Here is a 14,630-nt window from a genome sequence, read left to right on the forward strand (position 1 = left end):
ATAGATCTATGGGCTTTGACACGCCCCAGTCAGAGAATTTGAATTGCTTTAGTACTTCAATGTTTATATGTTTGGGGATATTCTAGATGCATTTTGTTAATGTCGGTTACCAGATGTTCAATCCATACGAATGAATTTTAAACACTTGCGAGTGTATGATTATTAAATAAATGAAATCTTGTGGTCTATTAAAATTATGGGAATGATTGATTGCGATAAACTAATGAACTCGCCAACCTTTTGGCTGACACTTTAAAGCATGTTTATTCTCAGGTATTAAAGAAATTTTTCGCTATGCATTTGCTCATTTTAGAGATATTACTTGGAGTCATTATTGGCATATTTCAAAAGACGTTGCATTCAATTCGTTGAGTTCAATAAAGATTGTTGATAAATAAATGACAGATTAGGTCATTTATAGTTTGGATATTATGAAATGGTAGGCATGTCTGTCAACTTTCGATGTAATGAAAGTTTGTCTTTTAAAAACGAATGCAATGTTTGTAAAATTTATCATATAGAGGTCAAATACCTCACAATGTATCCATATGTTATTGAATTCCTCCTTATGGATTAGGACGGGTCATCTCACATACTCGGTATCAGCCTCGGTATTTCTTGATGATGATGATTTGGTATTGAACACTTGATTATGCTTCGGTATCTTGTTTTGTATATGCTCGATATATGGCAGTTATGATTTTGGAAATTTTCATCGAATTGGGCCTACTGATCCAAGATTCATTATGCATATTTACTTGTTGGGCCAAGATATCCATTGAACTAGATATACCGAATCTATAATCTGGTTACACAAGGCCCAATACTAGCCCAATACCGAATCTGGTGCTATTTTGAACAAGTTCAGTCCCTGATAGGTTTAACAATTTTGCAAGGGTAGTTTCTTACCGAATCTGACTCAAATTTAACAGTTTTGGCCCCTGATGCTTATCAGAATTTTCAGAACCGGTCCTTTACCGAATCTGAACCTTCAAAGCATATTTTTTCACTCTTTTCGAGGCTCAGATTCACACGAATTTTCTCATACGCCTTATTTACGATATTTTGGAAGATTTGCCGAGCACGTCAACCATTTTAAACAATGACGCTCTTATTTCATACGATATTCATGCGAGAATCATTGTGGGGGAGATATAGATATGGTTGATGTGCGTGTGACTTCTATACATGTACGATATAGGACTCGGACTTCAAGGAAAGAATTGTTTGTTTGGGAGGGTGCTAGAGACTCGAAGAAGATCTTACATCATATGGGGAGTTTTCTTATGACTAGTATCGAAAGTACTCTTTAGAACGATGAAAGTTCAAGAGGCGTGCCTCGGTATTGAAACCGACGGTATATATGTCATGACACTTTGATGAGAGCCCATGTACTTTGAGGAGGAGCTTCTAAAGTTTCGAAACGACTTCTCAATGCAAGCAAATTCTAAAGACATATCACAACTAAGTCAAGGGAGGGATTGATGGTAACATATTTAGCTTGTGGTGTGTTCTTCAATTCCGCTGTGCAAACTCAAAGACCGTTGAAAGAACGATGACATCAAGTTTTGAAGATTTCAAGATCTTCATCAACGGCCGTACATCATTCGAGGGGGAGTTAGTTAGTAATAGTTGATTCTTTCCTTGTAATGTTGTATGTTTCCTAGGGAGTTAGTTTTTGGAAACCCATCTCACTCCTGGGGGGAGATTGTTAGGTACCCGAGAAGGAGTAAAATGTGTTTCCTAGCCTTAAGGAGGATCCTTTATACGAGGGCTATATAAAGGATCCAAGGCTCCCTAGATTAGTTAACATTAGCCACCGATTTGTAATGTATTCAAGAGATCCGTGGAATATAGTTGACTAGTTTGACTAATGCTCTCTACATTCATATGGTTAATTGTTTACATTCATGGTATTCATGAGATCTAAGATCCTACATAGAAGAAAGCGGTAACAACTAATTCAACCAACACCAACTCTGTTGTTATGGTGGTCATCAAAGATTAGGGAAGAAGTAAGCCAACGATGCCACTTGAGAGGACTTTTTTTCAATCTATTGGAGATTCATTCAAAATTCTTAGTTGTATTTCATTAAGTATCGTTGCCCCACTCTTCTCGTTCTTACTAAAAACTACCGAATTACGATTCTGTCAAATCAAGTAGCACGTTATTCACACCAACCGCTTACCGTAATATTTCCAAGTGAAGATTAGAAGTTATAACTATTACCCAATAATAAGTTTATCGTGTTAAAAAATTGAGGGGAGGAACAAATTGCCGCCATTTAAAGACATGGAAAGAAATATCGCTAGTCAGTTTGCAAAAGATTTATGTGTAATATATAGGGTTTAATGATATAGTATTAACTTCATAAGGTTAAAAAGCAAAAGATTTGGCGTGTGAATTTGAATCGTCTTCTGGTTTTAATAGATTTAGATAAGCGGGGTATAGATCTTGATACTGTGTTATGTCCGTTTTGTAATAATGAAGTTGAAACATTGAAACACGCTTTATGTGATTGCACGATAGCTAAAGATGTTTGGTCAAGAGTATCTCGATGGTGGAACACAGTTTATGTCGACTATCCTTGTTTAAGTGACAGATTTACGGGTTCTATTTCTCATAATGGTTCATCCACTTCCTCAAAATTATGGCAAGCCGTTGAGTGGGTTACCGGATATTGTCTTTGGGTTCATCGTAACAATGTTATCTTTCAGAAGAAAAAGTTTACCGATCCTATGCTTCTCAATGAAGTTCAAATTAAAACTTTCGAGTGGATCTCAACCGTTCTCGGAAACATAATCTAATATGGTCGCAATGGCTTCTAAACCCTAGTAGTTTCGATGATCATGGATAACTCGTTTTTGGTTGTAGTCCTACTTAATATTGGTTCGTTAAGCTAGCTTAGTTTCCTTGTAATTTGCTGTTATAGGCATTGCCTTTTATGCCTTGTACTTTTTCTTTTATATCAATGAAATTTTGGCCTTTAAAAAAAAAGTAAAAATATAAACATAAGTTGAGGTATGTTGATTAAAATTGTGCAAAACCAATTTTTCCCATCAAATTCCACATTTAACTCTATAGTGTTGTTTGTTTTCAATCTGTTGATCTTATATGTCTTATGTTGCATCTTATATGTCTTATGTCTGCAAACTCACAGGCATAAAAATATGCTTATAAGTGTTGCACACAAGATTAGGTTATTATACAGACATAAAAACAATCAGTCTTCACTATTCAGCATAAAAATCTTTGGATCACATCTTCATTACACACATGGTGTGCAAATTTTTAAACAAAAATATCTTTAGAAAAAAACATCTTTGTTCCTCACTTTGAACTTCAAATTTCACTACAACTTCAAATACATGTTCACACCTATACTATCACAACTAAAATCACTCCATAAGATTCACCATAGAGACTTCACTATGCTGATGAGTCCTTCGCCGTGGCAATGGTGCCCTAGTCGCGACTTCACCTTGAAGTTCACCATGGATTGGCGAGTTCCTCTTAGCATGTGTGGTCCCCACACATTGCTTCTTGCATAAAAAAAATCCTTAATCACATTGTACAAACATTCTTCATATTATAAAATAACTTTATATGGATATTGTACAAGTACTAATCAATAATGTACGATCATTCATATATATTTAGCTAATATTTTACAACTTTTTTCTCGAAAAAACTGTAAATCGTACACCCCTTTTATATTCAATAATTAATAATGGCATATAATGCATTTTGTACACCCTTTAATGCATGATGTACAACACTTTCAGTTTATAATAAAAGTGTCGTTTAAAAATAATTTTTTTATGTTAGTTAAAATAGAAATTAGTTAGTAACAAGAAGTTAAGAATAAAATGTTTTAGCCATGATAGAGGAGGATTAATTATAAGATTTTAAAGCGGTTAAAATGAGTAAAAAATATAAAAGGTAGAAGATTTTTCTTGTTCGGGCTACCCGGGAGGGCGGATAATCCGACCTCATACTCTGATGTACACAGCGCAACAGGATTACTCCCTTGATGAAACTTGAGACCTCTTACAAGGAACTCACGACCCTAACCACTCGACTATCTTGTGATGGTTTAAAATGAGTAAAATCTTAATCATGATAAAAAGTGGTCTCGGAGGGCTAAAGACCCTCGCCCCTACCAACTCCACACATGTAGCGACCCGGCAAAATCGTCATTGACGGCGCCGACTACTTAGGTCCCGTTGCGTGGTCATAGTCCCTATATGAGACTCGTTTGACCAAAATTATGTCGCATTCATTTGAAACGTACAAGACTTGCAAAGTTTAGTTTACAAACAATTCGACAACAAGTTTAAGATTACAAAAATTGTAAAGTATAAATGAAATAACTTGCGACATAATATAAGTTGAAAATCACAGTTGCTATAAATAGCGTAAGTATGTATGCATGCTTGACTCCAAGCAAGTAATCAGAGTGTATGCATGTATGCTCAACCCCAAGCAAGTATGAATGTACGCGGAAGCATGTATCAAATAGCCAAGTATGAATCTGAGAAACATATAGAAAACTGTCAACGAAAAACGTTGGTGAAATCATAGGTGTATTAGTAAATGTTATATTTTGAACCACAAGATTTAGTATTTCCAATATGTTGATTATCCAAATCGTTTGCATTCCAAAAGTTTGTTCGCGAGCACCCAATTATCAAGACTTAACGTTTCCTTCCATAGAACCCCATCACAATAGTGTTAGAACATACACTGTTTCTCGAAAATATATTTCATCCGTAGACGGTAGCGAACCGTCCGTAATGAGGGTTTGTCAAACCCGTATGGCCACACAATATAAGTTCTCGCTTACACCCTGCAAGTGTAACTAATGATAATCGAATTGAGGATTTTTATTCTAACTCGCTGTGGAATGTTTGTTTCATCGTACTTGTGTTCAAAGTATAAAAGTAAGTAGTACAAAATGTAACAAAGTATATGTTTCTCAGCCCACAATTTAAAAGTATAAAAATGTTGTTGAAAAGGTGGGACTATGATCTCACCTCGAGTGCACGAGTATAAAGGTACTTCACAAAGTAAACGTGTGCATGAAAGTTGCTTAGCCTTGACCTAAATAAGTAAGTTGTATCAATTAACCAGTTACGACACAAGGTCGGGTGAAATGTGTTCAATTAGTCCTATGGCTCGTTACGACTCGAATAGTATAGCAAGTGAATCACGTTGTCAAGTTTCATGCAAGAATCAAGTATGAACGCATGTTAGAACGTTTGCATAAGTGTTTTATTAAGTTTGAATAAAAGTCAAACTTGGTCAAAGTCAACGAAAAAGTCAACGGGGTCGGGTCGGGTCCCGAACTATTTTCCTAAGCTTAGAAATCATATATGAGCATGTTGTCCAAGTTTCATGTTGATCGGGGGTGCGTAGCATACATAGAATTAAACGAAAATTGACGTTTTTGGGCAGTCTGCCTCAGATGCGCCGCATCTGAGGCAGATGCGCCGCATCTGCAGCTGTATCAGCAAATTCTGGGGCAGTTTTCACTTATACGATTTCAACTTCAAACGATCATAACTTTTGACTCGTTAACATTCAAAACACGTATCTTATATCGTTGGAAAGGTAATTTAAAGAGGAATACAACTAAACATATTTCATGAATTAGTTCCATCATTAACAACAATGAAAACCTCAATAAATGATCGTTAAATGTTCAAAATCGAAGTTTCGAGTTCATAAAACGCATTTCTTGACTCGAGAATCCAATTTACACATACGATACGCCGTTTTGAAGGTAATGAAACATACAATACAACTAAACACTTACCAACAATTTTTCATGGCATTCAAATCATCAAAAGTCCATTTTAAGAGCTATCAAACCCTAATCAAAACTCACAAAATCAATATTCATGTGTTTGAAGTTTTCTTAATCAACCTATACATCAAAACGAAGCTAGTGATACTAGTAACACAATTAAAACATGAACTTTAACAATTTAACAACATTTAATCACCCAAAACTCAAGATTAAGCACACTCATTTCAAATGTTCAAACTAGTTACTCAAAACAACAAATCGAGCAAACAAAACATGTATTCATGCTAGACACGAGCCATAGACACTAACTAACACCATTTCAAGTATATAAAATGAATTTAGAGAAATTTAGTGTTTTAGAAACGTTACCCAAACGAGATGAAGTTGGTACCAAAATGTAGAGGATGAAGAGAGGATCACGAATATGTAATTTATTTTGTGATGAACTTCCTTGATTGAATTTAGATGATAAATCTTTGATGTTGGGGTTTGAGAGAAAATATGGAAGTAGCAAGAATGAGGGAGGTGGAATGGATGGAGGAGAAGGCCACTTTGACTATTTGACCTAGTCAAATTTTTGCCCACTTGGCAAGTTTAGTCCCTCAAGTTTCAAAGCGGTTGCGGGAATTAACCGAGCGAATATTTTAAAACGCTAGAGTAAACGAGTGATGTTATAATTAAATAACGGGAATATTATGAACGTTAGTCAACGGAAAATACGAATTTAAATAACGAAAGATATTATTTAAAAAAAAGACAGTGTTAAAAATAAATTTAACGCAAAAACGCGGGATGTTACAACACACACACATATAGTCAAAAGTTCAAACAAGAATAAAAAAATGTAGAGAACCGTGAGAATCAATAAATTACAAGAATTTTCACCTTTGAGTAGTTGGAATCACATATAAATGTTGTTAGGGAGTATATATACTTTCTCGTTCACATGTACTGATTTGTTTATGAACAGGCGAACATTTCATATAATTCAAAATTGAACAAGTAATTGTGATTGTGAACATTCATTTGCCAATGATATGAGTATTAAATAACATTTATATGTAATTTGTTGTAAATAAATGCATAAAAATCATGTAATTAAAAGATTCCCGCAGTTCTCGTCATTTTTGTGGTTTTTGTAACAAGATTACGTTTGTAGCTTTCTTTTCTATTCCTTTTTTTTTTTTTTTTTTTTTTTTGAATGGCTGAATTTTATTATAAACATAAAAAAAGGTTACAAACAAGTTTACAAGAACACAATAATAATAATAATTACAAATAATACAAGGAGGATATTCTTTTATTTTATGTATTTTTCACTACATTTCTTTTCTTTTCTACCATTATTAAGAATCTACAATAAGACAAACTAGAAAAGAAAAAAATATTTCTTCCATATTTAAGTTTTTTTCTCCATAATGATATAATCTAGCTTGTTTTTACAGAGTACATTATTACGGAGTATTATATTATTAGAGCAATCCAATAACAACAATTGAAACAAAAGTTTCAATAAAGACTAGTTTGATCAAAAAACAAAAAAGTGAATAAATTTACACCCAAAGGTTGAAGCTTGTCCACATATATAATTATTAATTACTTTGCAATAAATTATCAATTATAATAAGGAACGTTACATTCAAGTATATACTATTTAAATTTATAAAATTTATTTAATTAATTATAAAATATAACTATTCCTTTTAGTATCCACTTTCCTGATTAATTTTAGTGTTAATATTCAAATGTCGTAATATCGACATCAAAGCTTTTGTAGAAAGTATAACTACACTTTATTATGGAAATGCTAATTAGCTCTGGTTTGGGCGACTCTGTCCGGTTGTCCCCAACAGGAATAGTGATTGTGATTTTTGTCTGTATCTGTCGGTAAGCTATAACGTTGTACGGACTATTTGCTAATATCCACATATCTATCTATCTATCTATATCTATATATATATATATATATATATATATATATATATATATATATATATATATATATATATATATATATTAAAAATTGTATAAGCTATAACGTTGTACGGACTATTTGCTATATATATATTATATATATATATATATATAAGCTATAACGTTGTACGGACTATTTGCTAATATCCACACATATATATATATATATATATATATATATATATATATATATATATATATATATATATATATATATATATATATATATATATATATATATATATATTAAAAATTGTAACAATATATATATTAAAAATACTACTCCACTACTTTAAAAGGTTTGTATAAGCTACGACTAGAGATAATATACTAACAGACATGCATGGAACCCATTTAGATCTGTTACATCATTATCATTATTATTGGTATAGACCAATCAGAAAATTTGAAATCTTGTGGATCTTATTGAGATAAAATATACTTTCCATAACTGGGAGACTGTCTATTGGTATTAGACTAGAATTAATATTACTTGGATATAAATATTCCATTTGTGTAAGCATATATTAATTCAATAATAAAAATTATCTTCTTGATTAAATTCTTTATAGTATCAAGAGCATAAACCTGATAACTAGAAGTAATAATCAAAGCAATTTCAATCCAAATTCTAAAAGCTATCCAAACTATAGTGGCTTAAAAACAAAACTCTTCATACACAAATATTTATAAGAGATTGTAAATTGTTCTGTGTTTCATTCAATAATGTATCAGTATATATACAAGCTTTCCTGCAACTAGCTTGAGCTAATTTAGGGGATAACCCTTGAATCTCTATTCTTGTAACTACCTGACTAGAATATGCGGACTACATATATTGACTTAATAAACATTGACTAATAATACATATACATTGACTAATAATACTATGACTAATAGGGTCCCGCAGTCGAATCGGGAGGTGGACGGACGTTGAAACCGGAGCGAAAATCATCAAATAGCAGTCGGGGTAGTCCTTTAGTGAATATGTCCGCAATTTGATATCGTGATGGAACGTGCAAAATACGAACTTGGCCACGGGCTATCTTTTCTCGAACAAAGTGAATGTCTAACTCAATGTGCTTTGTTCGTTGATGTTGTATAGGATTGCTTGCAAGATAGATAGAACTCACGTTGTCACAATAGACTATGGTAGCTTTGTTGAGAGGATGATGTAGTTCAAGTAGAAGGTTGCGTAGCCAACACGACTCTGAGACTACGTTAGCGACACCCCGGTACTCGGCTTCGGTACTTGAGCGGGAAATAGTAGGTTGTCGTTTAGAAGACCAAGAGATTAAGTTATCGCCAAGATACACGCAATACCCAGATGTTGACCTACGAGTGTCTGGACAACCGGCCCAATCCGCGTCCGTGTAGGAGATCAAGGAAGTCGTGTTGGTTTTATTCATGTGTATCCCATAATCAATCGTTCCTTGAATGTAACGAATTATCTATTTTCAGGGCCGCCATGTGAGTGTCATGAGGATTGTGCATGTGTAGGCACACTTGTTGAACAGAGTACGAGATGTCGGGTCTCGTGAATGTTAAATATTGAAGTGCACCTACCAAACTTATATAAAGAGATGGGTCATTGTAAGGATTACCAATATGACTGCTCAACTTAGACGTAGTATCCACAGGTGTATTGGAGGACTTGCAAGACGTCATGTCAGCACGGACATTTATTTCCTTAGCATATTTGGACTGGTTTAGAAACAGGAAGATTGGGGCAATGAGGAGTTCGACGATTTAGCACATCGACTACATCTATCGCTGAACCAACTTCTGAATCATCTGCCGAATCGCATGTGTTTGATGTACGGATATGCCCAAAAAATCACTTAAGACACCAAGGTCCTTCATGGCAAATTCACTCGACAAATGTTGCATAACAGTGGCGCGCAATGCGTCTGAAGATGTGACTAAGACGATGTCGTCCATGTAAAGTAATATATATGCAACGTCGTTACCCTTTTTATAGATAAATAGAGAGTGATCACATCGGCTGTGTGTGAAACCGAGAGAAGACACGTTAGTTGCAAATCGTTTGTACCATGCTTTAGGTGCTTGTTTGAGGCCGTATAGAGATTTATCTAATCGAAAAACATGGTCAGGATAATGAGGGTCCCGAAATCCCATCGGTTGATACATGTACATAGTCTCATTGAGGTTGCCATATAAGAATGCGTTTTTCAAATCTAGTTGTGGTATTTGCCACGAGTGTGCCAGTGCTAGTAAAAGGACGACTCAGATAGTTGTCGGTTTAACGACGGGACTAAATGTTTCTGTGCAGTCGATTCCTAATTGTTGCGACCTGCCATCTAAGACGACCCGTCCTAATCCATAAGGACGAATACAATAACATATGATTACATTGCGAGGTATTTGACCTCTATATGATATATTTTACCAACATTGCATTCATTTTTAAAAGACAAATTTTCATTACATCGAAAGTTGATAGTCATGCATACCATTTCATAATATCCAACTATAAATGACATAATCTGTCATTTGCTTAATCATAATCTTTAATGAACTCAACGACTTGAATGTAACGTCTTTTGAAATATGCCATGAATGACTCCAAGTAATATATTTAAAATGAGCAAATGCACAGCGGAAGATTTCTTTCAATCCTGAAAATAAACATGCTTTAAAGTGTCAACCAAAAGGTTGGTGAGTCCATTAGTTTATCATCAATATTCATTTCCATCATTTTTAATAGACCACAAGATTTTCATTTTCATTTCTCATAAATATCATGCATGCATATAACCATCTGCATAAAAGTATCATTCATATGGATTGAACACCTGGTAACCGACATTAACCATAATGCATAGAATATCCCCCACAGACATCTCGTCTGTATAACAATAATCTCGAAGTACTAAAGCCATCCATAGACATGAATGGGGGTTGTTAGGCCCAATAGATCTATCTTTAGGATTCGCGTCAATTAGGGGTCATTTCCCTAATTCTTAGGTTACCAGACTTGAAGGGCGATATTCGATTTCGATAATCCAACCATATAATGTAGTTTTCGATTACTTGTGTCTATTTCGTCAAACATTTATAAAAGCGCATGTATTCTCAGTCCCAAAAATATATATTGCAAAAGCATTTAAAAAAGGAGCAAATGAAACTCACAATACTGTATTTCGTAGTAAAAATACATATGACGGCATTGAACAAGTGCAAGGTTGGCCTCGGATTCACGAACCTATATTTAGTATGTATATTTATATGTTGATCAATATCTGTCAAACAATTTAGGTCAGGTCATAGTGTATCACAATCCTAATGCTCGAGATTATCATGCAAAAGTTAACAAAAGTCATCTAATTCAAAAATGATTTTTAGAATCTATACATGTTTATAATATAATTTAAATATAGTCGTTTCATATATTAAGGTATATTTATCAGATTTTATTAGAGTAAATAATACAAGTTATTTATTAATAAAAATTTATATTAAAATGTATATATGATAGAATATACTTTTATATATCTTCAGTAATAAAATTTATAAAATTCACTTAATATCATAAAAATATAGTGGTATGTATTATTAATGTAATTATATTACGTGTGATGAAAATATCTTCGTATCACATATGTAAATACTATTGAATAAAAGTTGTATTATTTTGAAATAATAATTATTATTATTCTACTAATAATAGTAGTAACAATATTTATTTACTAATGACGATATTAATTATAAAATGATAATTTTAATCATAATAATTTTTAATAATAATAATACTAAAATGATAATAATAATGATATTTTATAATAACAATGATATTTCTATTAAAACTATAATTTTGATAAAATGATAGTTTTAACTTTAACGATACATTTAATAATAATAATAATGATAATAATAAAAACGATATTTTTATCTAAATCATAATCTTAACATTATTTTAACTGAATCATGACACTTATACTCATTATTTCTTACTCGACTTGTTTAATAGCTTTTAGTCCTCTTTTATTTCGCATTCATAATAATGTTAATAATATTAGTAATAATAATTAGATGATACTAATATTAATTTTAATGATAATGATACTAATAATAGTAAATATTATAATAACAATAATGATAATACTAATAACTATTTAGATAATAATAATAATAATAATAATAATAATAATAATAATAATAATAATAATAATAATAATAATAATAATAATAATAATAAGAATAATGATAATGCTAATAATGATAATAATGATAGTAATACTAATAAAAATGACAATTTTTAATGATAATATTTATAATGATAATGATAATAATAATAATAATAATTAGATAATAATAACGACGATAATAACGACGATAGTAATAATAATAATCATTTTAACAAATATAATTAAAATTATAGATAATTCAATTGACTATATCTTTTAATCCGTTCATCGAAACCATACGCTTTCTAAATGAAAAGTTATTAATTTTTCGCCAGTTTTCCAACGACATGCATATCATATACCTTATCTCAGTAGTATGTGTAACAAAATCTTGATTTATCCTAAACTATATAATAACGGAGCTAAGCATACAAGCATGCATAATCATATATACTCAAGCACTAGTTAGGGATACACTATTAATATATAAAAGATTATATATGAGTGCTCACGTATCAATATTGTGATTCAATATTGCAGGAAAGTACGTAGACGCAACGGAGATGATAAACACTAGTTTGACCTCATGAGCATACCCCCGAACAATACCCATAACCTCCATAGCTATAACCCATAATTTCCTTAGCTCTATCCCTCTCAAAAAACTCATTTTGAAAACATGTGAGTAGAACCTCGTCGTAGTATTTTATGTATAAATAATAATATTAATACTAACACTAATACTACTAATAATAATACTAGGATTAATAATAATAATAATAATAATAATAATATAATAATAATAATAATAATAATAATAATAATAATAATAATAATAATAAATATATAGAGAGATATCGAGTAGATTGATGAATGAATGATTCAGAATGCAAAAACGTTCGACTATAAATGGATGTGGCCTCACCTACCACCTCATGCTATCGCATGAGAGTTGTGAGGAGGACTCATGCGATCGCATGAGGCCTAGTTACAACACATATTCGCTTTTTCTTTACTACTGCCGACACTCCTTAAACATAATTATGTATATATATTATTTAATATATAATATATTTAATCTTTAAAATTAATTAAATATTATATTATATTCTCGTGCATAGTTGAAACAAATTTTAGCACCGATGAATTGTACGTTGACGCTCGACTTACGTACCAGTTCCGGTTTTTCGAACGTCCTTTCGTATGCTTAGAAAACTTGTACATTACGTTTCGCAACACGTACCTTTATCAATAATTAGACTTATTTCACCAATAATTATACTCCATGCAATGTAACTTATACATTTGAATGTTTTGGTCATTTGCTTCTATAAATCGACGTCTCGTTATATATACATATGATAATTTAAATCAAAACGTTTTGTATCTAGTTAATATTATGTTTAATCACTTTGAAATATATATATATATATATATATATATATATATATATATATATATATATATATATATATATATATATATATATATATATATATATATATATTCTCAAAGAAAAATATAATTTTGTACATATTATATAGGATTGAAATATTTATTTAATAATATTATATTTTAGTTTTTCAAAAGTAATTATATTTCAAAGTTCATTTATAATCGTTTAAATAATAGAAAAATATTATGTCGTATCACGTTTACATTTTTGAAACAATATATATAAATTCATAATACAAAGCTTTTAATTAAGTTCCTTAAAATTCATAAATCGCTTATCTTGTAAAATGTTTTAATAATAAAGTTCTTTTTAAACTGAAAACGTTTTTGTACGTTTGAAACTAATTCAAATAAATATGACAACTTTGTTTTCCAAAACTAATTATATTTAAAAAAAACATTTTGTTAAAAGTTTAAAATAATGAAAATCGTTATATCATAACATGTTTTAGAAAGGTAAAATCATATATGACACATAACAGGTTTCAAGTTTCTAAATCATCGTTTGTTGGTGAAGCATAAGATAAGTCCAATGGTTAATTAAATGTATGAAATAATTTAATGTAAAACGTTGATTTACTTAACTTGTCAATATCCAACATCTAAGTTATTTACACTACACGTTCTTACTTTCACATTAAACAAAATGAAAGTTATAATAATTATCTTATCACAGTCACGGGGAAATATTGAAAATCAAACAGAATCTCCACTAGCCCTTGTCTAGTTCTTGTTAATTGACACATTTGATCTTACTTGTAAATCACTTTCTTAAATCATAGTGGACCTCATAACAGAGACCCGTAATCATAATCACAATGTATTTGATATTTCAATCATTTGATATTTCTTTTAATTCCGTCGATAAATATATTGAAACTAATACGTGTATGTAAAGTATTATACATCTAATACTTTATTAACGTTTTCAATTACTATAACAATATATTATATATATATATATATATATATATATATATATATATATATATATATATATATATATATATATACATATCTATACATAAATGTTCGTGAATCATCGAGCAGTCGAAGGGTAATTGATTACATGAACACAGTTCAACGTTTTTTGAAATTTCAACATTACAGACTTTGCTTATCGTGTCGGAACATATAAAGATTAAGTTTAAATTTGGTCGGAAATTTCCGGGTCATCACACCATCACCAACCAAACGAGCTTTATATCGCTCAAAAGAACCATTAGAACGAAATTTATGT

At 31.1% G+C, this 14,630-nt stretch overlaps 1 protein-coding gene across 1 annotated transcript; it reads left to right on the forward strand.

The window, feature by feature from the left end:
• The first annotated feature begins 1,160 nt into the window (after positions 1-1,160).
• On the forward strand, positions 1,161-2,808 carry LOC139855033 (uncharacterized). Its single transcript, XM_071844297.1, has 2 exons — positions 1,161-1,302; positions 2,432-2,808. Exons 1-2 carry the CDS (start codon positions 1,161-1,163, stop codon positions 2,806-2,808), a joined length of 519 nt encoding a protein of 172 aa, XP_071700398.1.
• Positions 2,809-14,630: the final 11,822 nt, after the last annotated feature.

This window comes from Rutidosis leptorrhynchoides, chromosome 1 (assembly GCF_046630445.1).
Source record: "Rutidosis leptorrhynchoides isolate AG116_Rl617_1_P2 chromosome 1, CSIRO_AGI_Rlap_v1, whole genome shotgun sequence".
NCBI classification, from domain to species: domain Eukaryota; kingdom Viridiplantae; phylum Streptophyta; class Magnoliopsida; order Asterales; family Asteraceae; genus Rutidosis; species Rutidosis leptorrhynchoides.

Bases quoted from the DNA above. Each gene is read 5' to 3' on its own strand.
- LOC139855033 (XM_071844297.1), top strand. From the start codon at position 1,161: ATGGTTGATGTGCGTGTGACTTCTATACATGTACGATATAGGACTCGG. The intron at 1,303-2,431 runs GTACTCTTTAGA...TGGTTTTAATAG, and splicing joins TCTTATGACTAGTATCGAAA to ATTTAGATAAGCGGGGTATA.